Source organism: Carassius gibelio, chromosome A14 (assembly GCF_023724105.1).
Source record: "Carassius gibelio isolate Cgi1373 ecotype wild population from Czech Republic chromosome A14, carGib1.2-hapl.c, whole genome shotgun sequence".
Taxonomy (NCBI): domain Eukaryota; kingdom Metazoa; phylum Chordata; class Actinopteri; order Cypriniformes; family Cyprinidae; genus Carassius; species Carassius gibelio.
In genome coordinates this window covers 16,653,444-16,679,658 of record NC_068384.1, presented here as the reverse complement: position 1 = coordinate 16,679,658, position 26,215 = coordinate 16,653,444, and the positions used below count along the sequence as shown (strand labels likewise).

The window sequence follows — 26,215 nt, the reverse complement described above, 5'->3', positions numbered from 1 at the left end:
TATGTTATTGTGTAGAGACAAAAATATAAGTATTATTTAAACTAGGCTGCCCATGCAACCCAGATGAGATGAGAAAACAGCATTTTTTTTTACTTTGGGACTTTAGGATTGTCTAATGTTTAAAATTTTATTTTAAAATCAAGCTGCATTTAAGTGCACATTTTGGTGCATTTACACTCTTAGAAATGAAGCATGGGTGTAGTTAAATTTAAATACTAGTTTTATGGTAAAATTACTAAAAGTATTATGTTTATATAGTAAAAATAAGCAAGTTTCATTGCATTAAATTAATAGTATAATATTTCAAGTCTACAAAATGTCACAGATTTAAACCAACTTAACCAGATCATTTTAAACCTACTAGCAGTTGAAGATTGTCCCAAAGCGCTTTCCGTACTTGCAATTTCGCACATGCACGGGAGGAAGCAAGGAGCATCCATTTTTTTTTACATCTGCCCTTGGCCAACTTTTTTAAATCCGTTATCATCCATAAATTATTCGGTAAGTAGAATGTTTTTTTAGTAATATATTTTACAATTGCACATTTGTGAAATGTTTTTGTGTGCCTAGACGTATACTTTGTTGATAGTTTAAAACGATTTCTTGCTAGCTTAATTAACACAGAATTAGCCTGTATCCTTGTCATAGTTAAGTGTTTGAAGTGGTCATTAAATTACCGAAATATTAGAATTATGTGTAGTTATTTTAGTTTAGTTTAGGTGTGTTGTAATTTAGCTTTAAACAATGCGCTTTATCTTTTTATTGATAATTAACATTAGCCTAATATAGCACATGGCATAGCCATGTTCTTTTTTTAATGTTTTTTTTTTATTTTTTTAGCTACAGTTTTAAACTAGTATTGTTCTTGTTTTGTTTTGCATACACTGTACCCATCATGAGATGAGCCAGTCAGTGGCTCAAATATAATTGCTATAGATTTGGAAGGGATTCTATATAATTAACACTTTCATGTCTTTTTTTTTAGGCTCTGAATGTGGAGGTGCAAACAGTGTCCTGAAAGTGAATCTACAAGGTACCAATTACTAAAACACTATAAATTAATCCATGGCCATTAGGGTCAGGGACACTCCAGATATCCATGCACATATTATGAATGCCTATGCTCATTCAAAACATGGAATGCACTTAAAACTTATTTGAGTTGATGTCATGTTGATGTTTTACATTTAAGGACTACAGAACAAGTAATATTGAAAAATAAGAAAAACCAACAGGTAATCAAAAGTAAAATGGAAGGAACCTTTGCCTATAGAAGACAGGAAGTTGTTGGAAGATATGCCCTTCATAGCAGAGTTCAAAAACAGATGGCCAGGCCTGTTTTCTGAGAGCCAGGTAAAGTATTATTCATCATCTGTATTTAATTTAAATACGTGGAATTAATGTCTAAATACTGTATTTGGGTATAAAACAAATGAGCACATATTCAATTGACAAAGGTTTGGAGGCAATGTGGTAAGAATCCATGCAAGTGGTTGTTCTACTCTATATTACAATGCACATTACACATACATCCATATAAATTGGTTACAGATACATTGAACCACCAACTAAAAACATTTAGCCAAAAGCAAACTTATGTTCCCTCTACACCAGGGGTGTCACACTCAAGTTTCAGAGAGGGCAAAAATTAAGAAATGGTACTGAGTGCCAAACAGTCTCATAGTGCTATCTTAATATTATTATTATGAACACGCCAGCTCCACTTTTAAGGCAAACTGGATATAATTGTACCACGGCCAGATGTAGCCCACAGAGTTTGAGTTTGACATGCCTTATCTACACCATATGTGATCGTTTTAAATATATTTGTTTTAACTTAAGAGACTCATAGTGAATTTTTGTTTTAATACAGGTTATTGCAGAATTCACCCTCATCACCACTAAACCCTTATGTCCCGACTGGATCATTACTATAGCCAGCTATTGAGGGTATTCAAAAAGAAGTGGGGGACAGCAAGACGTGATATCGACGTAATCATTGCAGAAATGGACATGGTATGTGTTTTGGGTGTATTGGGCTCCGACCCCTGGGGGTTTAAAATTTACTCTAAACATAATTATGCCTTTTTATATATATATATATTATGGTCTTTAACCTTTCTATGGAAAGATAAATTATTTGCGAATACAAATACTACACTATTTACAAATATGATTTGCTATCCACGAATACAAAATTCTATGATTTGTACAAACAGATGTAGTTCTGTAAATTTTTTTAATTTATAAAAAGGATACTTTATATTTTGTGCACATTTATCATGAAATGTCAGTTGAACATCTGCAACTCTTCTTGTGAATTGTTGAATCTGCTTTTCTGAATTGCCTGATGCAATTTCTCATTCGTCCATTCAATTACGTTTATTTTAGTTCAAACTGAACAGTATTGCCTCCTTCAAGGTGTCAATGGTATAAGCTTGAGCTATTTATGTAAAATGTGGCTCGCTAAATGTGTCAGGCAATTGACAAATGCAGATTAAACACCACAAACTGAACTGCAGATTTACAACTGACATTTCATGAAAATTGCACAAATCAATTAATTAAAAGCATGGTAGAATAAGGTCGTAATAGATTTGTCAATGTGATAATGGCAGTTTCCTCAAATAAAATGTTCAAAATCAGTTGTTGGTTTTCCACAGAATCCCAGTGTTGAAGTACGACGGACATGCATCCTAAAGGCGTTGTGCGTCTACTTAAATGGAAAGTCTGACAGCCTTATTAAGGACTACTGGGTAAGTCGCATTCTTTGTCAATCATAAACAAATTGATACAGAAAAATATGTATTTTTATGTTTTCATTTCACAAACCTGTGAACTGAAATGTGTTGTAGGCTCAGAACATGCATGTTATGCTATATTGATTTTTGCCAATGTTGGCAATATCAAATTTTCAAAAACAAATATGATGATTGATCAACCAAAAACATAATGGACAACAATTTCTACATTAATGTATAGCATTTTGTAAAGTTAAGCCAAAGAAAAAAAAAATCTGTCTTATTTAAACACAGGCAAAATAATAAGCAAATATACTTCTTGGGAATGTGTTCTCTAATTGTAAACTTAACATCTTTTGGGTTTGTTTCTAGTGTCATAGATGCATAATTAATAATGGGTCTCTTTCTTTGTCATAGGCTACTGAGGATATTGGTATTGATGCAATGATGGAAATGGAGAGACTGGCTTTGGGTGTCTACATTGTTCGACATGATGGAGCAGATGCTTCAGATCCACCTGAGGATGTTGGCGTCGTCATTGAAGGCTGTACAGTGCTGCGAGATCTGAGAGAGGTTGCAAATGGATGTGCAGTCCTGTTTGGCTTGATCTACTGTTTAAACTGAGCTATCCCAAGGAGCTCCGATACACATTCGAATTTCTTCAGAAAGTGTTCATGGAATTGGATGGGAAAAAGCTCTCCACTAAAGTGCAAGGTCCTCAAAAACAAACTGCATGAGTAAAATCACCTGCACCAGACAAGACTGGACCCGGCTTTGGACACTTTAGTTGTGTTGACTGTCACTTTATTTTTGGACTGCTGCTTGACAAAATAAAGCTATAATCAATGATGGTTTGTAATAAGCAGACAGGACTGCAGTTGGTCAGTTGCAATTTAACCTCCCTCCATATAGAAAACAAGGATTTGCCTCTTTAGTTTTAATTTCAGTAGGCAACACCTGTTAGACATTGTTGACGTCAAAGTTCCAATTTACTATAAAGCTATATTGGGATTGAACATTATCAGATGGTGAAGATTCACAAACAAGTTTTATATTTTTGAATTATTATTTATATTGGTCTATTTGCATTTTATACGTGGATTTATGTTGGTGTCTTCAATTGTATTTTTACACTTTGTATTTGTATGTAAGTTTTGCTTACGTATTTGTAATAATTTTATCAGTCATGATTAGGGATGCACCGAATGTTCGGCAACCGAAATTATTCGGCCGAAAATAGCCAAAAAAGCACTTTCGGTGTTCGGCCGAATAAGTAAAAAGGCCGAATAAATTTTGCCGAACAATGACGTTTTTAATGACGCAATCAAATAACCCGCGTAGAGTGATAGGCGCGCGCTTTATGCAGCAAACATGTCAGCAGTGTGGAAACACTTTAAAAAGTGTCAGATAAAGATGCAAAAACGGCCGTTTGCAAACATTGTTCTGGATTTGGGAAAGCCGCTAGGTGATGGAGACTGTCAGGTGATGCACAGCGCAGGAGATGAAAACAGCTCAGAGAGTAAACTGGCTCGTACTACAGATGAGCCGCGCACAGTCTCGCTGTCTGACATGTTCGATGAGATCCTCCAAGAGAATAACCCATTTGCAAGACAGAGGACAAGCTCGACTGCTCAACAGTTATATGGGCAGTGTTGTGCCTGAACGCGTTCATTGAACCATAGTTCATGAACTCGTTCATATTTTGGGCGAACGTGAACTGAACGTGCTGTATTACTGCCTGATGAACGTTACTGTCAACTCGTTCATTCTGGTGTCTGTGAACGGCACGCTCTCTGAGGTTAACTTCGTTCAATAGGGTGCCAGATTTCTATAGAGCCTTCCTGGCGAAAGCCCGGCTAAAACACACCGTAAACAGGTCTTAATATGTAGCGAAAAAACACCCAATCTGGCAACACCAGCCACCAGTGGCGCACAGTCGTCCGCCGCATGCGCGACGCGTCATCAAAAAAAAAAGGCGACAGCAGCATGTAGCAAGAAGGTGTATGATCATTTAAAATAATTTTTTATGATGTTTATGACAATGTCGGTGAGAATGGGAGACAAAGCATTAAAGCAACAATGGGGAAATGCTGTCCCCTCAATCCTAATTTTAAACCCTGGTTGGATAAGGATTCAAAATTGGATATTATATGAAGATGAAATCTGACGCATAGCTTCATTGTTAAAACTGATAAAATAATTGCTGTCTGTGATTCTATATGGGCTGTGGCAATAATCAAGGCCGCTTTCCTGACCTGGCGCAGATGGCACGCAGGTAGGCTCTTTGTATGGGAAATTAATTTAAGATTTTATTTATATTTTGGATTATGGTAACACTTTATAAGTAGTTTCTATTTTTAACTTTAACTAACAATGAAAAACCCTTATTAAAAGCATTTATTAATCTTAATGTTAACATTTACTAATACAGTATTAAAATTAAGTATCACATTTGTAATTTCTGAATTAAAAAGTATCAAAAGTGGTAGGCCTATTTGTTAAAATTGTTAATGCACTTATACTAACATGAACTAAATATTTTTTATTATCTTACATTAACGAAGATTAATAAATACCATAACAAATGTATTGCTCATTGTTAGTTAATGCAATAACGTTAACAAACATTATAAAGTGTTACTACCTATATTTTATATGTATTTTGTGAAAATTCTGAACTATTTTCAGTGTAGTAAAATAGTAGGCCTACACTGGGTTTCAACCATTTCATTATCTTGAAGACATTGTTCGTTTTGAAATGAGCAACTGTCAGAAAACTGCAATAAAATGTTCAACTATTCTGCAGGTACTCGTCTGCTCCATGCACAAGCACCAACAGTGAGAGACTGTTTAGTGCTGCATCTCATGTCCATACCTGCAAACTCAGAAGGCCTGAAAAAGGTGACAGATTGGCAAAATAAATTGAAAAAATGCGAAACACCGCGTTCGGTATTCGGCCTTCGGCCTTCGGCCAAGCATTTCATTATTATTCGGCTTCGGCTTCGGCCAAGAATTTCATTTCGGTGCATCCCTAGTCATGATAATACCAGATATATTAATGTACCGTGAAGGTCAACATTACTTTTTGACTTAATTATATTTCAAAACCAAAGGTGAATAAAGTTAATTAAAGTGACTTGAGTAGATTTCTTTTTAAACCGAGCAAGTATAATCAACACAAATGGATAACATTAGCTTATTTCTGTTTAATAGATATAACTTAATCAGGTAATGTTAGTTCAAGCTATAGTCATTAAATTCAAGACAATAATTTACATTTATTCAAAATAATTGTGTAATGTACCATTTAATTAACACCGTTATGAACGATTTAGTTAAAACATTATGTTACAATTAATTGTATATTACCTTTTCCATTTAAGCAACTAAGTTTTGTGGGACCGGTTGACATAACTTTATTAATTAAATACAACATTTCATTTCTTAGAGTGTATTTTAAATTTGATTTGATGTATCTATCAAACTTCAATGTATTATTTTGATGTTTTTGTTCTTTGCTATAGTTGTATTCTTATAGAGCAGAAAGCAGAATCATTCATACATATTACAATTCACAATTTAACGTTAGTTTTTTGTAAACTGAAGCAATCTCAATTAGATATCAGATTGTAAAACAGGTTTCATATAGGTGGAGCTGGGGATGGAGGAGTTAGTTAGATGTGGTGTGCAGCCTGCAATAGAAGAGGGGCTGAATGAATAGGGATTTAAATAGACTGCTGTGATAGGTGTCAAAACTGGATTGGTCCACATCAGGAACATCTGACTGTCAGCTGATGCAAGTTTGACTGACGTGGCTTACCTGAACTAACCTGATGCTTGGTTTGTATATAATTTTTACATCTATATTATATATATTTTGCAATATATGCTTTTATGCTATATATTTTACAATTATATACTAAATGTTTATTTTAATAGAAGTATTATAATATATGTTATATACATGGACTAAATTGTACTAAATGTAATTTAGTGGAATAATTACCCTATTTTATTTTTTATTTGGATGAATGTCATTTTTTCAATGTGGGTAAACTGATTGGATTGTGACAAGTGAACGCTACATACGAAGAATTGCACTTGCGAGTTTGCTAAAACAATGTCTGAACAGCTGTTTGGCTGTTGGTTAGCCATACTATAAAACACGGACTCCAGCAGGACAAGGAAAAGTTGTAGCAGAGGAAGAGCAAATTTCTGCATTTTAATGAAAGATTATGTAGGCAAATATTTTTTCTTTGAAATAACATGCATTGGAATCATTCACAATAAGACTAGGAACAGAGTAAACAGTCTTCATTTTAATTGTAGCCTTTTTGACAGTTTAGTTAACTTCAGTGAAAGACATTCCCTGTGTTTGTGGACTCACACTGGTATGATGGAGATGATCTATGTTTTAATATTGACCAGTGCTCAGATTAGCTGTGGGCAGAATTTGATCATGCATGTTTGTGCTTGTCAGTATGTTCGTGTGTGGGTGTGCTGTCAATGCACGTGTTTCTCTGCACATCCTCAAGCGGCTCTGCTGTTGAGTTGTGAGTCTGTCTGAACTCACTCAGAGGACACAAATAAATGTATGTCGTCTGTCTGACCTCGATCTCTTGGTGTCCTCCAAACCTCTGGATGAAGGAGCTGGAGCCAGTCAGTCATCTCATGAACCGCTGCTCAAAAGAAAGTAAACAAGCTCGAAAGAAAATTGCTATGTTCTGTTTTCATCTTTCTCTTTGATTTTTCATTATGACCAAACTCCACAGGCTGACAAAAAAAAAACTGAAATGTAATATTTTTGTCTGATTCATGTAATTTGGTGCCTCAGCACAGGAAACTGTAGAAAATACTGTCATTTTGGGATGCTGACATCTGAGCGTTAACTGACAGCGTTAACAGCGTTATCAGAACAGCGTGACATCCAGTCACAGAGAGCTGGTTAGATCAATGTGAAGGAAGCAAGGAGACGGGAGAATGAGCAGGTCAAGGTCGAATATATACATCTGACCCGCATTAATATTTATACAAACTGAATCACATATTCAGCAAATATTAGTAGTTTAAACAGCTGTAAAGAGATTGTGAGAGACATATGAAGTGAAAGCAGAGTTGGGATGGATGTACCGTTACAATCTGATGCTCAGCAAAACTACAACACATTGATAGTCTTGACAGACATTTTGACATTTAATGGTTCATGCAAAAAAAAAAAAAAAAAAATCATGTTATTCCAAAACTGTATGATTTTCTTGCTTTTGAAAATGTTTTAAATGTCAGTAGCGTACTGAAATAATCTGTTAGTAATCAGAAGAAAGGCCTTCATGTAAAGACTTTTACAAAGGAATTTTAGGAGAAACAGCTGAAGAGGTTTTCTCCCCCTTAACTATCATTTACAATCCCATTTCAAAATATCAATAACATGACATTTTTGTAAAGACATTCTCACAACTTTGTGCATTAAATATTTTAAAGCATTTAAACTTAAGTTTGTTTAAAAAAAATAATTTATATCTCTTTTATATATATATTTATGACTCCTTCCTTAAATTACTAATTGTATATCTTGTTGTCATTGCTCACTTCTTGGTTGATTTGGATAAATGCATCTGCCAAGTGGATACATTTTAATGTAAAGATGTACCCATTTTACTTATCAAACTGAATTGTCTAACAAAATAATAATCCACTGTATAATTCCAAAAACTGATTATTTCATGTTTAACAACCATTTAAAAATATATCAGTCACTATGTCCATCTTGATTAATAGGCATATAATATAATGTAATTAGAAGCCTAGAAAGCCCACCAGAGCTCCATGACGGCCGCTCATTTGTCTTTGTCACAGCACAGGGTTGTTGTGGTGTGTAAACACTGATGATGTTCTGTCATTGTGTTTGGATAGTTCGAATGGTTTTGTCACCTCATGTAAACAAATTATTGCTGGGGATGAGAGATTACAGTCACTAAATTACTTGAGCATGAATTGATACTGTGAAAGGACAACAAAGAAAAAGAATAGCTGCATATTCATTAACAGGATGAGAGTTTTTGTTGTTCTGTGTTTTATTGGCTTTATTTATTTAAGCTATTTTCTATCTCAAAAAAAAAAAAAGATAAGTGTTATAACTATACACTCACTGGCCACTTTATTATGTACACCTTGCTAGTACCGGGTGGGACCCCCTTTTGCCTTCAGAACTGCCTCAATTCTTCATTCCTCAGAGATTTTGGTCCATATTGACATGATAGCATCACACACTCGTTGCAGATTTGTTGGCTGCACATCCATGATGCGAATCTCCCGTTCCAGCCCATTCCAAAGCTGCTCTACTGGATTGAGATCTGGTGACTGTGGAGGCCATTTAAATACAGTGAACTCATTGTTTAAGAAACCAGTCTGAGATGATTTGAGCTTTTTGGCATGGTGCATTATCCTGCTGGAAGAAGCCATCAGAGGATGGTTACACTGTAGTAATAAAGGGATGGACATGGTCAGCAACAATACTCAGGTTGGCTGTGGCATTTAAACGATGCTCAATTGGCACTAAGGGGCCCAAAGTGTGCCAAGAAAACATCAGCCACACCAATACAACTCCTCCAGCAGCCTGAACTGTTGAGACAAGGCAGGATGGATCTATGCTTTCATGTTCTTTACGCCAAATTCTGACCCTACCATCTGAATGTCGTAGCAGAAATTGAGATTCATCAAACCAGGCAACATTTTTCCAGTCTTCTGTTGTCCAATTTATATATATATATATATATATATATATATATATATATATATATATATATATATATACAGTATATATATATACATATATATATATATACAGTATTGTTCAAAATAATAGCAGTACAATGTGACTAACCAGAATAATCAAGGTTTTTAGTATATTTTTTATTGCTACGTGGCAAACAAGTTACCAGTAGGTTCAGTAGATTGTCAGAAAACAAACAAGACCCAGCATTCATGATATGCACGCTCTTAAGGCTGTGCAATTGGGCAATTAGTTGAAAGGGGTGTGTTCAAAAAAATAGCAGTGTCTACCTTTGACTGTACAAACTCAAAACTATTTTGTACAAACATTTTTTTTTTCTGGGATTTAGCAATCCTGTGAATCACTAAACTAATATTTAGTTGTATGACCACAGTTTTTTAAAACTGCTTGACATCTGTGTGGCGTGGAGTCAACCAACTTGTGGCACCTCTCAGCTGTTATTCCACTCCATGATTCTTTAACAACATTCCACAATTCATTCACATTTCTTGGTTTTGCTTCAGAAACAGCATTTTTGATATCACCCCACAAGTTCTCAATTGGATTAAGGTCTGGAGATTGGGCTGGCCACTCCATAACATTATTTTTTTTGGGTTTGGAACCAAGACTTTGCCCGTTTACTAGTGTGTTTTGGATCATTGTCTTGTTGAAACAACCATTTCAAGGGCATGTCCTCTTCAGCATAGGGCAACATGACCTCTTCAAGTATTTTAACATATGCAAACTGATCCATGATCCCTGGTATGCGATAAATAGGCCCAACACCATAGTAGGAGAAACATGCCCATATCATGATGCTTGCACCTCCATGCTTCACTGTCTTCACTGTGTACTGTGGCTTGAATTCAGAGTTTGGGGGTCCTCTCACAAACTGCCTGTGGCCCTTGGACCCAAAAAGAACAATTTTACTCTCATCAGTCCACAAAATGTTCCTCCATTTAGGCCAGTTGATGTGTTCTTTGGCAAATTGTAACCTCTTCTGCACATGCCTTTTTTTTAACAGAGGGACTTTGCGGGGGATTCTTGAAAATAGATTAGCTTCACACAGACGTCTTCTAACTGTCACAGTACTTACAGGTAACTCCAGACTGTCTTTGATCATCCTGGAGGTGATCATTGGCTGAGCCTTTGCCATTCTGGTTATTCTTCTATCCATTTTGATGGTTGTCTTCTGTTTTCTTCCACGTCTCTCTGGTTTTGCTCTCCATTTTAAGGCATTGGAGATCATTTTAGCTGAACAGCCTATCATTTTTTGCACCTCTTTATAGGTTTTCCCCTCTCTAATCAACTTTTTAATCAAAGTACGCTGTTCTTCTGAACAATGTCTTGAACGACCCATTTTCCTCAGCTTTCAAATGCATGTTCAACAAGTGTTGGCTTCATCCTTAAATAGGGGCCACCTGATTCACACCTGTTTCTTCACAAAATTGATGACCTCAGTGATTGAATGCCACACTGCTATTTTTTTGAACACACCCCTTTCAACTAATTCAACTAATTGCCCAATTGCACAGCCTTAAGAGCGTGCATATCATGAATGCTGGGTCTCATTTGTTTTCTGAGAATCTACTGAACCTACTGGTAACTTGTTTGCCACGTAGCAATAAAAAAATATACAAAAAACCTTGATTATTCTGGTTAGTCACATTGTACTGCTATTATTTTGAACAATACTGTATATATATATATATATATATATATATATATATATATTTTTTTTTTTTTTTTTTTTTTTTTTTTTTTTTTTTTACAATTATTATAAAAACACGTCCCAAGGAGTCATCACAGGACAGTTTGATATTTGAAATGATAAAATATACAGAAGGAGTAAACATATTCACTTAATAATAATTATAAATCACAATTTTAATTGTTTCTTGTGGTTAATACTTTCTTGGAATAGTGATTTTACATCTCAAAATGTGACTTTATTTTCCACAAGTTGTGAATTTAGTTTTCCTGTAATTCCCCATAGGACTTTACAGCAATTTATTTTCTTTCTTTTTTTTGTTGCAATTTTATTTAATGCAACTGCTAATTTAAAATGGTAATTCTCATAATTCCACCTTAATATTTCACAATGGAACTTTTTTATTTAAAATTAAATTCTCATTTTAAATTTCACCTTAAAATTATTAAAAAAAGAATTATGCTCTAAGATGAAAACAGGTTTCTATGGAAAACAGACTTCCAGTAAAGTTTTTACAGTTCAAACCACTGAACTCAGAGCAGATACAGTCTCTTTTATCTAGCTGTTTGAGAAAACCCACTCAAGTTTCATCCATCTCTGGTGAACTCTCTCTCCATTTCTAACCCTCAGAGTGAATAAGAATATTCAGAATGAAAGAAATTGAAAAAGAAAGAGCTCTGACAAAAGAGCAGATGATAAGGTAAGCCCTGCTGCCCTGCAGGTGAGGAACTGTGTTCTTCTCTATGGAGGAGCCATAAATGGCCTTAAAAGAACATTGTGCCATAAAAATCAGTGTTCTCTTGCATGATCACTGTATCTTTGGAAAAGTCACTGTAAGGAGTAAAGACATTTTATTCTGTATGCACACTGAAGGAGTGTTGATGGATTCTTCACACAAATCAACACCTTTTTGTAGAAAATACAGAACTACATTTCTGTGTTTTCTTTTCTTTAGTTATGTATATGAGCTGTGGAAAGTGTGTGAGTGGTGCTTCCCTGTTCTAAAGTCGCCACTGTGACAATGAGAGGCCATAGGATAGGCCACATGGCTGCGTGGTTACCAGGATGTTCTGAATGGTTGCGATGGTGTTGCTCGGTAGTTTCTGGGTGTTCTGGTTTCTTTACTTCTCAAATATGTTTAATTACTTGGGTCTCTAGATATTAAATTGTTCTGCAGTTTTTATAGTCTGCGATGTGAAATCCATTTGTCTTATCAGTTTGAGAAGTAACTCTGCAAATTTTAGGTATTATTGTTTTTTATAGTACATATTATGAGATGTTATATACTGAACTTTAATGCTTAGCAGGGTTTCCGTGGGTCTTAAAAAAGTCTTGATTCACACAAATTAAAGCCTTAAAAAGGTCTTACATTGGAGCAGAAAGTTGTGGCATTAAATATGGCATTCACTGTAAAAAATTTTAATGAAAAATTAAATTCCATTTCAAATATCCTCGAATAAAGATTTGTAAAGAGATGCAAAATAAAGATATGTGTTGCTAGTACAACTCATTGTGTGTTCCATAGACATTTATAATAAGAGAACATATTGGTGAATTGCATCCCCTTCCATTTATTCCTTAAATTGTTGATTTATTTCATCATATTTTTCACCTTTAAAATTGGTAACTAATGATATTTTACACTGTGCATCATACCTAACAATTGCACTGCAATGTATGCGCTACTACTCATTTAACATTTAACAGCCATTTAAAAAACAGTCACAATGTCCATCTTGATTTATAGGCATGTAATATAATGTAATGTAATGTAAACTATAATTATAAAAGCTCCAATACAGCTGCAACCCTTCACAAACAGTGATATGAAATTCTAGCAGCGCAAATCAACAAAAGTAATGCCTGTTTTACACAAACGTTTTTTTATGCACCATCATTGCCCAGACAAAATATTTTATCTCTATGCATCATACCAAACTGTTGCACTGTAATGCACAGCTTTTTGTGCTTTTACAGACTCAGGACAGAGTGTGTTAGAGCTGTTCTGGGGGATGCAGGTTTGTGTCATGTCCTTATCTCATTTCCCATATCCTCCACTTTCCTGTCTTCCTCTACTATCCTTTCAATTAAAAGCAAAATCCCATAAATGACAATGAGAAAATAGGTTTTTATAAAAAAGGAAATGTAGCCGAGCTCCTCCTGCTGGTTCTAATTAAATGAACAGAGATAAGAAGGCAACGCCTCTCTTTCAGCCCACTGGCTAAATTGTAAAAAGCTTCTGGAAAGCAATAAATTTGCTCAATTGAAGTCATTTGGGGAATAATAGGAACCTCACACAGAGCGAAGGACAGTCTTCACCTGCCGTTTAGCTCTAATCTGTTTTGTAAGTTCACTATATGAAACGTTCACAATCACTTCAGTGGTCAAGACTTAAAAACATTCTCAAAATGATAATGAAATGTCATTCCAGTGGAAAGTTACTGCCACAAATCTCACAAAGGAACATTTTCTTTGCGGGTAGAAGATATGCCAGGAGCATGGTTCATTTATCAGACTACAGCAGGCCTCTATCTGGTCTCTAAGTGAAGAAGAACCAGGCTGTTGAAACATATGTGAGCTATCTGAGCTGCTAGATATGGCTGCTATCTTTTCTTTGGAAATACTGAATCGTTGTATGTTCTTGTCAAGGTGAAGAATGAGATGTAATTCTGACTCAACCAGGCCTTGCTTTTTTGGGGGGTGTTTTGTGGATTTTGCAACTGGAGGTTTGCAAGGTAAAATTCTGCACAGATATTTATTTAAAACTAAATATCTGCATTATTTATATAAAAAAAAAAATGTTCTTTCACTTTAAACTTGTCATTTACTGGCTCTCATCACAAATTGCAAAACGTTGATGGAGAGAATGTCCTCAGACAAACAAATTGACAAAATATGGACTGTTCAATGCTGTGATTTGACTGTAAACTCACTGGCAAATTGTTAAATTTGTTAAAAAAAAAAAAAAAAAGTTAAATTCTACAACACTATTAAAGATAAAGGTTCTTTACTGGCATCTTTGCTTTCATGGAAAACATTTAAAATCAATGGACAAAAGGTTCTTTATATTGGAAAAAGGTTTATTTATTTATTTATTTATTTCTTTAGGTTCTTCAGGTTCTTCTCGTTGCAAAAAAATAAAAAAATAAATAAAAAAAGAACATTTATTTTAAAGAGTGAAGTAGTTTTATGACCAAAGCTTATCTAGTGTATACACTTGCAAGACTAGTGTTATACAAGTTTCAAACCTGTTTGAAATCAGACTAGTTTTCAAGTATGCATGCTGTCCTCTCTTTTAATGAGAGAGTACAAGAGAACAAAAAAAAACTAAAAATAGCCGCAAGTGGCGATCATCATGGTCTAAGCACAACCCAGCGGGCAAGAGATGTTAAAAAAGACAAAAACATGACATGACATTGATTTTATTTAAATTGAATGTCAAACATATTGGCCTATATATACATTAAACCAATTGCAGTGTGGGATTAACTTCCTATTTCCACCCAATTACCACTGGAAGAAGTTGACATGCAAACTGAATTTAAAATGATGTTACAGCATCGTCATCGATGACAAATCATTGACGTCACATTGAAATCAAAGTGCCCACTGGGAAACGCCTTGTGTAGAGGATGCAGTTATGTTATAATGGCCATGTCTCTTTTCAAAAGTCGTCATCAGATTGGTTGAATTAGGGTAGAAGAAGAAAATCTGTACAAAAACAATGCACCTTGGGTGCTTGGATCCCTAATAAACATCTGATAAACAAAAAATCTGTGGTGTTGTGTTGTGCTGTATAAGCATGCACCTCCACACTGCTTAAAACAAGATGCTGTGATTCTGAAAGAGACGTGATTGGGTTTTGCAGTCTTGTAGAGGGCACTAAGCTTTAGTGTCATCTCCTCAGCCTGAAACTTCAACTTTTTAAGATCTTTCAAGATTTATTTCGAGATTTACTACTGAGCTATTGCTCAACACTATCTAATGCCTATCTTCAAACTAACCAGTTGTGGTCTGCTTGACCCCTCGAGACCATTTCAAACCATGTTCGATGGCATTTTCAACAGACAGGCAGTCAGAACCATATTATCTTGACTTTACATGCAAGTCATGTAAGTGGCCATGGAGCATCTGCAGTTTTTCAATACATTTTTCTGGCATTTTTGTCCACAATTATTACAGACATTGCCTAGAGCAATTTCAAAGTCCTTCTGTTTTTTCATTAATTGTTGATTGTAAATTTGTTCTGCGGACTCTGAAATGTTGTCCCGATGGTGATCAATTAGATTTGAGTCCTTGTTAATTCCCTCTTCATTTCTGTGTGAAGTCATGGGGGTGGATCAAATGATGGTGGAGTTGTGTTTCCGGTTGTGTTCCTGGTTTTTCATCTTTCTTGTTTTCAGTCTTTCTTGAAGCTGACATTAAATCGGTTTGGCCGCAAGCCTAAGACAAAACACCATAAGAAAAATAAGTTATTTTGATGTTTGCTGTTGTTGTTGTTGTTTCTTTAAATGTGTTTATTGTGGGATCTAAGCTCAATATTTAATTATTATTAATATTTACATTTTACATAATTGTTTTATGCATTTGGCAGATGTTTTTATCCACTTTATTTCCTGTCTAGAGGGTTGGAAACATTTACATTGAAATGTGTTTCAAAGTTTCTCTAAAACTGATGTTTAAAATTTAGTTGGATAATTTCTTTTCCTTATTGAAATAACATATAATCTACTGTGGCAAATTGAGCAGTGTGATTTCAATATGGCAAAATATGTAAAAAAAAAAAAAAAAATGGTTTAGTAGATTTTTTATTATTTTTGCCTTATTTGACTCACTTGACATAAATCTGAACAAAACTATAGTATAGTATAGTATAGTATAGTATAGTATAATATAGTACAATATAGTATAGTATAGTATATTATAGTATAGTACAATATAGTATAGTACAGTATAGTACAATATAGTACAGTATAGTATAGTATAATATAGTACAATATAGTATAGTATAGTATAGTACAGTACAATATAGTATAGTATAGTATAATATAGTACAATATAGTATAGTATAGTATAATATAGTACAATATAGTATAATATAGTATAGTACAATATAGTACAGTATAATATAGTACAATATAGTATAGTATAGTATAGTATAGTATAGTATAGTATAGTACAGTATAGTATAGTATAGTATAGTATAGTACAATATAGTACAGTATAGTACAGTATAGTATAGTATAGTACAATATAGTATAGTATAGTATAGTATAGTATAGTATAGTATAGTATAAAGAGTAGATCTACATTTTGAACAAGTTTAATGATTTAGACCAGTAAATTAAATGCTTTTAACATTTACCACATGAATGTCTTGGAGTATTTAATCTTTGATGTGTAACCTTTGACATCCTCAAAAGATATGGGGAGCATTTTATCCTCCTTTAAGGTGGATGATCCTGTTTATGTTTGCATCATCTCGATGTACAATGATATAATGAGTTGCTTTTTTTTTTTAATCATTGTTTTTTCCTTGCTGTTGGATCAGAACCCATCTGTGCGTGAGTGAACAAAAATGTCATCATATTATGTCCTTATCAGGCCAATAGAGCCATTGCAATGTACTGTTATAAAAAGAACGTGAAAACAAGATGCTGTAGTTGTATTATTTACACTTTGTACCATCATGCTTAGTGAGGCAGATGAAACTGAAAAAGTAAATCACGGGCATCTATGTCAACCAAAATATCAGAATATCAGAAATAAACGCTTCTCTCCTTTGAGGTCTGCAAGAGAAAATGAGAGTTAGAGTAGAGAGAGGATGGAGAGATTTCTGTGAAGTGGTTGTGGTGGAAACATGAGCACACACAATATGTTTACAATGTTTTCATGCTAATTATTTCTAGGACACGGTTCGGCCCCCAGAGAAACCGATGCTTGTGAGGACATCTGCTGCTTCTCTGTACAGGTTATGAAGTTAATTGTAGTGAGGTTTAACAAAAACCTTAACTTGGTATAACCAAGAACAATGACTATAAAGATACTTTAATATTAACAATGTAGCATTCATACCAACAGATGATAACTTTTAGTTTATTATAAGCACACGCTGCAGTTTATCTTTGCTTTAATTGCGCAAGCTCTTTAAAGCAGGATGGATTCTGATTGGCTGTCCATGTTTTTACTGTTCATCAGCTGAAAAAAATATAATTCTGTAAGTTTTCAATTGCATTATCATTATAGCTATGGCATGGACTATGCTATTATTTTACATTTAGGTTACCCTGTAGCTTATAAAAGTTAACCTACAGTGTTAGTTGTCACTACCATGAAGCTGGGATATTTTGGGTGGTTGTTACAGTGTTACTATGCAGTTTCCAAAGCGTTTCTAAATGTTTTTAGCATGTTGCTATGGAGTTTTTTGGGGTATTTGTGGCCTGTTGTTTAAACTGTTCAGAGTATTAAATTTAGACTTGAAAAAATATTTTCTGCAAAATTTGAAGACGGTTACATAGCTGGGTCTGATCTGAATCCAGAAAGTAAGATTACCACTTGGTTAACTGCTAGTTAGTCAAACTAGTTCTTAAGACACAGTCTTAAGAAAGTGACTGTGATTATGCAACTGGCCCCTGGTAGCAGCTATGTGCAAATGTGGTTACTTAGCAGCACAAATGGTGCCGGATGAGTTGAGCTCCAATTTTTAAATCTAGTTTTAGAGGGTTGTTTAAATCCTCATGCCTTATCCATTTCATACAGAAATAGTGATACATATTTGCCTTGCCATTTTAGCAGAAGAGAGTGGACATTTTATTGAATGGAATTTTAATAACCATATATTTAGTTACAGTTCTTCTGGCATTATCAGCTTCACAAAGACATCTAGATAAAGCACAGTCTATTTCCTGCTTCCAGTGGAACACAATCTGATTGGCTCGTTTTATCACACTCATCGCGATTATATCATAACCTACGCCAATCTATTGCATTATCACCACCTAAACATATTTCTGTAAGTGCGAGTCAGTCCTGAAGGTTACTTTCTGTAGTTCTCATGCCCTGATGTTTGGCCTCAAGCTGACAGCTAGACTCTTGTAATCCTGTGTTACCTCCTGTAGGATTACGGCTTCATTGAAATCCCTATCAGATTTTTGCTTCCTTTCTATCTTTTTCCATTCCTTCTGCAGAAATGTTCTGTGCATCTCAATGATATATCAGCATTGTGTTCGACTTGTCAGTTATTTTCCCCCCTTGTCTCTTTCTCTCTCCAATAATCCATTCTCCCCAGGCAAAGGTCAGGGTGCGTTCAGTTTTAGCGGCCTTGTACCGCCGAGAAATGCTAAACAGATGAGCGCAGGGAGGGGAGAGTTTCATTCCTCGACTCTGAAATCTTCCAGCAATTGCTAAAAGTTTGTGTGGCATCCCTGGAATGCTTCTACATTGCACATTTGTGGGAGTGTATATATATATATATATATATATATATATATATATATATATATATATACATACACACGTTCACACATTTTATTGCTACAGTATTGAATTATGCAAGTTTTCATTTTGAGCTGCAACAATATAATAAATATTGCTAGATTCTGGTGGGACTGTTCTGTTCTATCTCCATGATTTAAAAAAAGAGCAACTTCACTCAACATATTGGAATAACTGTCCATTATGAGAGCTGAATGAGATGTCAGAATCTTTTTCAAAAGTGGCTCGTGTCTCTGCCAAAGCTAATTGGTCTTTATTTCATGAAGGGCAGAATGAGGGATACACCTGTGTCTCTCTGTCAACAGCTTTCTGACAGCTGGGAGGATAATTAACATTTCCTGCAGTCATTATCCAGCCTTAATGTGTGTGGTTTCACATTAGTACAAGAAGCATTTGGCATATTTGTTTAGTTTTTATGATTCATATTTTTATGATAGTTATATATACAATGGGTCTAGAAAATAATCACCCCCTTTACAATAATAGCATTCTGTTGCTTTGCAGCCTGAAATGAATATGTTTCAGCTTTTGTTTTATCCAGCTTTAATTACTCAGTGCAACATCTTAATGAAAGATATAACACCAACATGTCCAAAAAATAAAGAAAAAGAAAGAAAAATGATCTCCCCCTTTTGTCAGTATTTTGTTGAACCACCTTTTGCTTTAAAATAAAAATGGTGTCCATTTTCATCTCAGGCTGCAAAGCAACAAAATGTGATTGTTTTAAAGGGGGTGAATCTTTTCTATACCCACTGTGTGTAGATAAGTTATGATGCAAGTATTTTATTTCCTGATTAAGCAACATCTAGTTCAGGCTCTACAAGACAAGCGCTTACTAGAATTATTAGAATTAAGTTTCCATAGAAGTAACGTGTTACGCATATGTTGTTGAATTAAATATTAATTTAAATATTTAAATCATTAACTGCTTCAAAATGCATGCTGTTAACAAAATCATTACTGAAACATAAATATACATACATAATAAAACATAAATAATATATATATATATATATATATATATATATATATATATATATATATATATATATATATATATATATATATATATATATATATATATATATATATATCCATATCTATGGACATAGGCAACAGGGATAGGCAACTGAGGTTAGTTGTCACACTTTTTATTCCAATATTCCAATGCATGTTTCTTTGGGTTTGTTTATTTTTGAAAAAAACAATGTCTTTATGGACATAAACCTTAAAATCTTGGCTACAAATGCTTTTGGACATTTATTTTATTATATATATTATATATATATTATATATATATATGTAAATATATAGTGTATATAATTACAGGCCTATAGGCTTTTTAAAAGTGTTACTGCCTCTTTTATAGAGAACTGGATTGCTCATGATGTCATAAAAAGTGAAGCCAACACACTGCCATATTGGTATTTGCAAACATTCAGTTAAATTAATAGAAAACTGTACAATTTAAATAAGAAAACTGCAAATGTTTCAGCAATGATTTTGTTAACAGCATGCATTTTGAAGCAGTAAATGATTTAAACATTTAAATTAATAATTAATTCAACAACATATGCGTAACACGTTACTCCTATGGAAACTTAATTCTAATAATTCTAGTAAGCGCTTGTCTTGTAGAGCCTGAACTAGATGTTGCTTAATCAGGAAATAAAATACTTGCATCATAACTTATTCATAGAAATATCAATGACTTCCAGCATAGTAAACTTTACATTTTAATACAATTTAGTGCAATATAGTAAAAGAGGCTTGTATTGTAATATTAGAGTACATTTAAATCCATTTCTGCTACTAAACTTGTATAAATGCTTCCTCAAATAACACAATTGTATGTTATGGGACAGCAGTTTTAGTATTTTACCTCTTCCTCCATGATTTATCAGTCTGACCTCCATATGTCACAGCTCATGGCCTGGTTTGGAGATGTTTTACGATGGGATGTTTTTTCGGCTGTAGAGCCGGATCAGTTAGTGCCTCTGCTTATTTATGTGCACTTATGCATTTCATTAACCCAATGACAGTTTGGTGTAGACTGTATTTAATCAAAGGAGGGAAGCTATTACTCTTTTCCTTTGGGCCAGGGCCACACATGGGAAAGACACACTAGTAAGAGCTAATCTGTGGATCTACATGTGTAATTGTTTTTCAAGTATGATGGGAAGTCTGTGTGTGTGATTTAAAGCCATTCATTAGCCCGGCTAGCTCGTTTGCTGCAGGCCCTGATGGTCATTGCTGTTGTAAAGATTAGGAAGCAACAGGAGCAAGTAGGATGAACAGACTGTTAAAATGGCTCCATCTCGTCACATGTGATGTGATCAGCTCACCGTATTTTATTCAATGGCAGGATATTCGTTTTAAAACACCCAATCACACAGAATGATTTCACAACAGGCCGTTCAACCTAAAATGGCCAAAAACGGAGGATGTTCTGGAACGTTCCAGGCCTCTAGACAGCGCTCATGCTAATTCAGAACGGCAGGGGAGAGTAGTGTTGAGTTCAATAAGGTCACGCTGCACCTGACACCCATTGACCTCAGCAAATGGATACGGCGCTGCTTCAGATGCGCCGCTTGCAATTTACAGCATGAAGGTTGCATGTGGTTCTCTGACGGTCGATTATGGTGAAAATTGGGTTTTTGTCTTATCCCAGTCAGTGGGTTTACTCAACAGGCTCAGTTTTATAACATCTTTTTAATCTAAATATCATTTCATCGTTTCTGAAGAAAATGTGAGAGGTTGCTAGGTAGTTTAAAGTGATTACTTATAGACCCAAAACAAAAGAGATTGTCTTAAAGAGTACCTTTTCTTACTTTACTGTAGTAAACAATTGCACACACACACACACATATATATAATAGAAAACAAGTCTGCAATGAGTAAAGTAGTGTCATGTAAGCTTATATAATAAGCCAAATAATCTTCCCCCTCATACCCTCATTCTACCTTCTTTTGATGACCTGAGTCCCTCGTTTGGGGTTTAAGTTCTGTCTGCTGGCATAATGTTGATTTATTGAAATATTGTGTATTTAAACATATCAACAAATTAATTTATGCCTTTAAAAAAGTTGGTTGAGTTTATCTAAACTGAATTTATACATTTCAGTTTTACATGTATTGAGCAGTTAGTATTATGCCACCTTGTTCAGTTTCCCAAAGGTCTGCTGGTCTGGGTCTGTTTCCAGCCAATGGTTATGTGTCCTGTTCCCAGAGGGTCTCCTTCAATGATCCGTGTCCTGAAAAGCGACTGATGGACTCTTTGTTTTCAGCTTCGCCTGCATTTCCATGTTTAATCACCAATTAGCAGCTCCTCTGCATCACATTAAGAGACTTGCTGAAGCGTGCAGTTACAGCTGGCTCTTGATTCTCTGCAAAAAATTGTATTTCTTCATTATGACCTACAGAGATAATAGACAAGAGATTAGATGGAGTTAGTTGAGTTACTTGTGTTGGCCATTTGTAAAGCTTAGTTTTTTATATCAAAATAAGCAAAAAAAGAATATATACATAGACAGTAATGGAGACTTCTTATGGGAAAGTTAAGACATTGTTACTTGTCTTAATCTGTACACTGTAAACTGCTTTCTTATCCTCTGAGCATATCTCTCATGTGTGCAATCACCAATGAATACCTGATATTGCACTGAAATGCAGTTAGTTACCATTAATGGACCACAATTCCATGTTTTTGACCTGTCCCATCTTATGTATTCTTGTATGGGAAAGGCAGTCCTATAATGCAAGGTAACAATTTTAATGAAAAAAGTTAATTCAAGATAACAGATGAAGAAAATGAATTCAGTCCAAACATATTGAGAAAAGCAGTTTTATTTAGGCCCAAGTAAACCATTTTTTGTGTATTTTATGCTGGTTCCATCTTGTCATTAGCTTGCAACATGCAAACAGCAAGCTCTGTTGAAAATCAGTTGTGATGCTACATATCTTGAATGCTCATAAATTGGTCACTAACAATGTTACATTTCGTTTAGGATGCAATGTAGAACTTTAAATGGATAGTTCACCTTTGAAGTTGTTCAAACCTATATGAGTTAAAACTTAAGAAGATATTTTGAAGAACATTGGTCTGTGCCGTGCAGTTGGATTTTTTTTCTTGTTGCAAGCCTACATTTAGTTTGATAGTTTAGTTTAAAAAGCAAGTCCTGATGCGATTTTTTGCTTATCAAGTTAACTTTTTTTTTAAAGGATGTTTGGATATTTTTGCAGTGTATGCATAACAAAACTAATAAAAAGAGTAGAAGCAATGGATATTTTGTGATTTAGTGCAAACGCTAACACAAAGGAGCTAAGCATTTCATCAGTTCAGTCTGTGGGACTTTGACATTGGCCTCTAGGGGTTTCTATTGTCTTATCAGCTAATTTTTCTTTATTTATCCACCAGGACCTGCGTGCAAGTCAGCATCCCCTAAACTGGAGCGTGAGGAGCCCAAGCCTGAGAAACTGCTGGATAAGGCAAGTGAGAGCGGAGCCTCATTGAACGAGCTCTCCACATCCAGCTCTGAGACCCACTCTGAGGCCACGTCTCCCCAGGACGGGGGTCCCATCCTGGTGTCACGCGGTGAGGTTGTTGGGGGCTCGCTGGCTCCATGCGGTGCCCTACACTCCGTATCTCGACCTCCGAGCACTCTTACTCTGGGCCGACCGCCCAAGAAAGGATCTTCGGTGCAGTGGATGGAGATGCCGGATAAGAGGCGGAACAGCGAGCTGTTCCAGTCCCTCACTAGCGGGGTTGGTCCGAGGGAAGGTGTGGGAAGCGGTCTTACCCGGAGGAAGACTCTGGAGAGGCCCAGCGTGGAGGAGGAAATGAAAGAGTGCATCCAAGATTTCAGAAAAATCAAGATCCCTCCGGCGTTCCCAGAGCGCAAACGGCAGTGGCAGTCAGAACTGCTTCAGAAATACGGCCTATAAAGAAAACTCAGGATAGGCCACTGGGATAAACTATCGAACCGATTCACACTAGCAGAATAGATTGCCCAACAGACTTTAAAGCCCTCAAAGGCCTTGATTCATAACGAGAAACCAAACAACTGAGTATCAGAAAAGAGAATAAAAGAACTTGAGCCAACGAAACGTTCCACTTTGCTCTGTTTTTGTTCAGATTGACAGCACCATTCATATCTTTGAACTATACTTTAAAAATCTACCGAAAAGTGTTGATGGAGAATGTTTCAATGAAAAGCCATTCCATCTAGAGTCATCTAAACAAACCTTTCTGTTGTCCAGAAGGTCTGCAAATAGGGCTCATAGTATATCTCTATAAACTATTAACTATACATTCATCAAATTGCAGTTAATCACATATATATCAGCATTTTCTAAAAAAAAAAAAAAAAAACCATTTTGCAGCCAAGTCTATATCAGTCCTGAGCTGTTCGCATAGGACACTTCCATATATTGCTTAATTTTTTATTTATGTTCACAAATTATAGATGGATGTCTTTGCATCATTTCTTGTGTCATATCTGTTTTTGGTTTTTGTTTTCATTATGTGTCACATTCAAAAATGTTTTAAGTCTTGTGCCACATTAAATGTGTTCATTTATTGGAATAAATTATATTATATGGATGTTAAACTGACAGCCATAATTCTATACAATATATTTAAATATATAAACATACAGCTGTACTTTTGCTGAGAATCATTAAGCCAGGATTGGAAGGTACGATGAACAAGTAGCACATAATCTAAAATCCTAACTGGAATATAAGAGGATATGGAGATTTTATATTAGCAGCGTAAAATGAGGACAGATATATAATATAATGGATAAATTATCTTCTCATTCCATCCCTTCAAATGACCTAATTGTTGCATTTATATAATGGGCTGCAATGTACATCATCTACACACTGGTTTTTCTCTGTGTGAGGTTTCTCTGACTTATGCCTAGAAACTGTCCATTGTCTGGACTGCTTTTACTATGAATTTTTGTTTTGTGCCATTCGTTTTCTAAAATGTTTGTGTGTGTGCTTCTGTCCATAATTGTGCACACATATTTCTTAATGTAAATTTCTATAGAGCCATTTGTGACAGAAATGAGGATTTGGAATCACACAAAAAATGTGGAAAAGAAGGAAGTGTGTTGCTACAAATTATTCATATTAATCCTAGATTTGGTTCCAGAGCTGGATTATGAAGAAGGCCAGGAGTTAAGCTCCAAAGATACATGTCCACGGTTGGTTCCCCTACGGTTTGTCTCAGTGCGAAACCTTAATGTGAAAAAATCTTTAAGAATTGATCTTTTTGACACGTTTGAGTTTGAGCCTAGCCAGATTTCTTTTTAAATGAGAATTAGCTATGGCAGTGAGCCAGTAGCTTAATCCACGTGCTGAAAATGGTTCCAAGATATTGTTTATAGCAGGGCATCATTCCAGACTCTGGGAATGATCTTTCCATCTGCCGTCGGCTGCATATCAAATGTCAGCGAGCATTCACAGTGCATTCTCCATAAAGACTTGTGTCTGAGAGATATTAGATGATTGCCCTCTAATTGATGTGTATGGAGTCCTACGCACGTTTAAAGCACAACATGCTGTAAATGCCGGTTTGAGATATGTTATGGTCTCAATCCAGGACACAGGTTTGAAAAGCACAAGGCACAGTTGACACTGTTATCCTAGAACTATAATGTTTAAATCAGGACTTAGTGTTAGTCTACTGTGAAGACTGAAATGCTCCAAAATTTGTGAAGACATTTGTTGTTATATCTATTGATTTGCCTCGGTGTCCCGTAATAAAAGTGTCATGTTATAATAGGCGATTTAATGTGTGTTTTGTCTACTTTATTTCATTCAGAGTCATATTTTGGGATATATATTTTAATATATTTTATTTATTATATATTTATATACATATTAGATATTTTGTTATTTTACTACAATATTTACCTTCCAGCACTTTTATTCTATTTGAACTCAAGAAAAGGTCAATAATACCAGGCTTTTTCAGACATGACATTTGATTTTTTTTTTGAGAAAACAAAACATGTCCCTGCATTCATCCTCCAAGTCATTTTGGGCTTGATTTTCATTAAGGCAGTTGCATTCAATGGCCTTTTTCCAGAATAGTCACACATTTTAGCTAGCTAGTGCTTAGCAGCTGTCAAAGCTCCACCTTACACATAATGTAATGTTTGTTTCTCATTTCATCCAGTGTTTCTGCATTTCCCAGGGCCTCTCCACTTGAATTGTGCATTAACGCATGCTTTTTCATTCCGGGATTTATTTATTGATTTAGAGTTGTCTGTTTTGTAATATTTTACAAGTATATATTAGTTTTATATAATAGTTTTCTTGGCAACACTGTGGTGGTAAGAAAAGTACATCTCTTCTGTAAATTTAAGGCTGGCCGCACACTATAGATGATTTTAAGGCCGATTTTAAGCTTAATTTGCACCCCTGAATGATCGGAGGGTGTGGCCCAATTTGAAGCTTGTCAATTATTTTTGTCCAAAAAATAAGGAT

The 26,215-nt window shown here is 35.0% G+C and overlaps 1 protein-coding gene and 1 long non-coding RNA gene across 2 annotated transcripts in view; both read left to right on the top strand.

Annotated features, from left to right (window-relative positions):
• Positions 1-25,510, top strand: part of LOC128026831 (BTB/POZ domain-containing protein KCTD8) — a 28,423-nt gene extending 2,913 nt beyond the window's left edge. Inside the window, exon 2 of the mRNA XM_052614066.1 lies at positions 23,133-25,510. Coding sequence (XP_052470026.1) covers positions 23,133-23,659 — 527 coding nt within the window. The 3' untranslated portion in view covers positions 23,660-25,510. The remainder of the gene's footprint in view (positions 1-23,132) is intronic.
• LOC128026832 (uncharacterized) lies at positions 911-6,187 on the top strand. The gene is made up of 4 exons (XR_008186552.1): positions 911-1,353; positions 1,874-2,016; positions 2,664-2,756; positions 3,159-6,187. It is a non-coding gene; the product is annotated as an uncharacterized LOC128026832 (long non-coding RNA).
• Positions 25,511-26,215: the final 705 nt, after the last annotated feature.